Genomic DNA, 3889 nt, shown 5'->3' on the forward strand with positions numbered 1-3889 from the left:
CAAAATGAAAACGCTAATGTTGTAAAAGTTATGTGGACTCCATCAAAATATGAATAATTGATATGAATAATGAAATATATGAATAAAAAGTTAATAAAAATTATAAATTTTAGTGGTTAAAAATTAATTAATTATTTTTTTTTAAAAAAATTGTGGCCAAACATGAACATAATCATCAATCAATCAATCATCCCAACAGTTATTAAACAAATGAAACGAATCAAACATGCAATGTTCTTTACACCTAAAATCTGTAAGGCCTGTATCTGTATCCATGTATCAAATAATAAAAGAAAAATGAAAAAAAAAATGTCTAGTTATATTATACAAAAATAAATAAATAAATAAAATAATGCCTTCACAGTCACAGCTTCAGGTGTCGATTGAAATAAAAATTTCATTAATTATTGCCGCGTTCTTTGTAATATAGAGCCAATCATTTTGAGTTCGAATCTCTTCACAATTCCAGCAATATCGCGCATAGTTGTGTCGAGAATGTATGGAATCCCATCGACTGTGACTTGTGTCGAATTCACGAGCTGCCGGCATGGTTCGCGGCGTTCGGCAACGGTTCCATGATAATGGAAGTACTTTATATGTCCCTCTGTCTTGTATGTTGTCTTGCCTATTAAGTTCTGCGACAAGTGCACCCCGGCTGCAAATACATTCCGTGGTTGCACTGCGTATTTCCGATCCCTATGAATGCCTCTCTTTACGTCCCTGTATACCAGCTTCTCGAATCCCCATTTTCTGCGAAAGGAAAACACGTACGTTGTCATCAACCATTTCACATTCTTTCAATGACCATATACATGTATTAAGTATTGAAGCCCCCCAAAACAAGTTCGATTTTTCCATGTGATCTTCAAATCTATGGTCTCAACATTATTCCCAAGGCTAAATGAATACAGTCATCAAGAAAAAGATATCTAGAATCTTAAAAACAACGTTCCCCCACCAAAGCTCTGATTTGCTTTATTGAAGAGAGTGACCCTTTGAGAGTGAAAAGCAACGGCGAGCAATAGAAAGGATAGTCCCTTAGGCATCCTTGCAAACTACAACTATTGGAAAGTGGAGGATCATTAGAGAAAGAAGGACCAAAGACGATGGAGGAGGAAATAGCCCTTGTAGAGGCAGAACCGAATGATTGGGTTTGGTCCTTTCACTCGCGCCTAGATAAATACAATATCTTCGATCAAAAACTTCCTCGCCCAAATCATGGGTTATAACTTACAACCAACTTGAGAAGGACGATAGCTAAGCACCATTACAATAACTAGGAACCAAAATGAAATTCTAATTCCACGCACAGAGTTTCTTAAATGTATGACAATCACTCGAACAATTTAAGGAACATGGTACTAATCATAAACGCAAGAATTGTTCTAACCCCACCTAACTTCCACTTGGTTAGACTGTGAGAAACGAATAGAGGAAAAGACAGATCAAAACAAGAGAAGTCGGAATTGGCATATATAGGCCACTTGATAACTTGAAGCAAAAACAACACATTTTATACAAGAGAATATAATGTACCTTGCGTGAAAGCTACTTTAACTAGTTACGGCAGACGCAAATTACCTTATTAAACATGTAAATACAACAAGCTGTGCTGTAATTAGTACGAATTCAATACCAGTATCAAGAACAATTATGTATATGTACTTTGTATGTACTCAATGAAATTATTAAGTCTTCGAAATTCTTTAGGAACAAGAATCCAATCAAGCATTCCCAAATTAACTTCAGACACTAAATATGGACTAGCTTATGCGGAAACTGAAACCTACGACCATTTGGCAATGATTCTGGATCAATTATTCGTTTTATGAATGCATAATCTGAACATCGAAAAGACGGGGTAATTGAGAGATAAGGCTATTGGGATTACCTGATAGCTGAACCAGCATCCTGGGAGAGGCAGAGCTTGTTGGACATCGCCATTTGCTCGATGGTGAATTGGGTAAAATCAGAGAGCGAATCGAATACCGATTGGATGGTCCCGTTCTTAGGCATGAAAATGAATTCATCCACATCAAAGAACAGCATCCATTTGGCTGCAAATCTGTACCTATGCAAGCAATCATTTACTATGAGGAACTGATTGTGATAGTACCCATCAAATCTCTCCTGCTCCCTGACATCTTGCAATGTCACGAATCCTTTCTCCATCCATGGCTTTAGCACTTCCATTAAAGCGTAGTGTACGCCGCCGGCGTCGTGTATAACAAAATGGGACTTGCTTCCGAGTAATTTGACGTGATAAGCCAGCCACTCTCGTACTCTCTGAGGACTCAAGTTCCCGTACAGAGACGACCCACAATACAGATAATCGTACTTTGGCTGCGAGTTGAATTGCAAGGTGAAATTCGCAAATTCTTCGGGGATTTCGTCTAGGACGACAATAGAGTCGGTGATGTTGAAGTTACTGTCACCGCCGCCGTTGGTGGTTGCGTGGATTAGCAGCTTGCCACCCTTACCGCCAGTTGGGGTCGGGAAAGTGCAGTTCACAACGACGACGGTGTAGACGCGGCCGTAGCCCCAGTCAGGGAGGATCTTCTGTCCGGGGGTGATGACGGTGGAATCGGGATTCTCGTGTGGGATCCACTGGCATTGGTAGCTCGGCTTGCCGAAGACATGTAGAGGCTTTGAAGATAACCCAACAGCCGCGAAAGTGTTGGCGCCACCTCTGTAAGCCGACATCAGAATGAAATTATACGCAGCTGAGCCATAGGAATTGAAAGCCCGCTTGATGACACCATTTTCCAACAATTGGTCTTGTTGTTTCTGCCGCTGCTGCAGAAGTTGAACAGCCGATGGCAAATCTGGTAGCACCGACGAGGATGTTGTGATATTACCAGTGAGAGTACCGGCGAGACAGTGGCGAAGGTCGGAGGGGAAGACGGAGAAGCGGGAGGAGAGAAACTGGAAGACGGTGACGAGAGAGCATAGGAAGAAGAGTGCAGTGAGGAAGAGCTTGAACTCCGCCACACAGTTCCAGACAGCACCCATCAACATTTTCCGATCTCTGTCTTTCTCCGGCGGATTACTCATCACCATTTCTGTCAATGCTGCCAGCCGGCCGGCAAGTATTGTACAGCTCTATCTGAAATCTGAAGAATCAAAATGTGTTCGGTATAAATAATTTGAACAGCAAAAGTGATGTGCCACGTTAACTAATTGCTTCGTGTTTGCTCCCTATTGTTCCAAATATTTGTAAAACGACAAATGTATACTCCCATTTAAATTTAAAAAATAAATAAATAAATAAAGAACAAATTGCAATCAAATTCCCATTTTTTTCAAAAAAATACAAATAAGTCCCAAATAAATTAACTTATAAAATTAAAAAAAGAAAAGAAAAATCTTCTTCTTCTTCTTATTCATATTGTCCATTCTCATTTTTACCCCCACATATATTTTTTTTTCTTTTAAATTATATCAATTTCGACTTGATCCAATGTTAAAAATTTCTCGGTTCTTCAATTTTAAATCTAGCTAGATCTCACTTTTAATTTTTCTTTATTAATTTAAAAATTCTGTGGTTGAATTCTCAATTTTAGCAAGAATTTATGAAGCAATGTTGATGCTCAAATTGCTTCTTTGCACTCAATAAATTCCGAAAATATTTCTTGATATATTCACAATTTAATCTCTCATGTTTGAATTTTGAACACATTTCAGATGAGAAGTCACTGGCTAATTCTCAAGTAATGTGTAGGAAGTACAAGAGAAATTGTTATTAATTTAAATAGCATTTTTTTAAACTAATACATTCAATCATTTGATTAAGGAATAATAAAAATTAACAAAATTAATTTTATTATTTAGGTAGGTACAATGAATTTAGTTTATAATTAATGTAATGTAACTTTCGTTGATTGATGTA

General features: G+C 37.9%; 1 protein-coding gene across 1 annotated transcript; it reads right to left on the reverse strand.

Moving 5' to 3' along the window:
• Positions 1–217: 217 nt before the first annotated feature.
• LOC111389828 (galactan beta-1,4-galactosyltransferase GALS2-like) lies at positions 218–3159 on the reverse strand. Its single transcript, XM_023014805.1, has 2 exons — positions 1892–3159; positions 218–750 (listed from the first exon to the last, which is right to left on the reverse strand). The coding sequence occupies exons 1-2, from the start codon at positions 3058–3060 to the stop codon at positions 405–407; spliced, it is 1515 nt and encodes a 504-aa protein (XP_022870573.1). The 5' UTR covers positions 3061–3159; the 3' UTR covers positions 218–404.
• Between the last annotated feature and the right edge of the window lie 730 nt (positions 3160–3889).

Source organism: Olea europaea, unplaced genomic scaffold (genome assembly GCF_002742605.1).
Source record: "Olea europaea var. sylvestris unplaced genomic scaffold, O_europaea_v1 scaffold626, whole genome shotgun sequence".
NCBI lineage: Eukaryota > Viridiplantae > Streptophyta > Magnoliopsida > Lamiales > Oleaceae > Olea > Olea europaea.

Bases quoted from the DNA above. Each gene is read 5' to 3' on its own strand.
- LOC111389828 (XM_023014805.1), bottom strand. From the start codon at position 3,060: ATGGTGATGAGTAATCCGCCGGAGAAAGACAGAGATCGGAAAATGTTG. The intron at 751-1,891 runs GTAATCCCAATA...TTCCTTTCGCAG, and splicing joins GATGCTGGTTCAGCTATCAG to AAAATGGGGATTCGAGAAGC.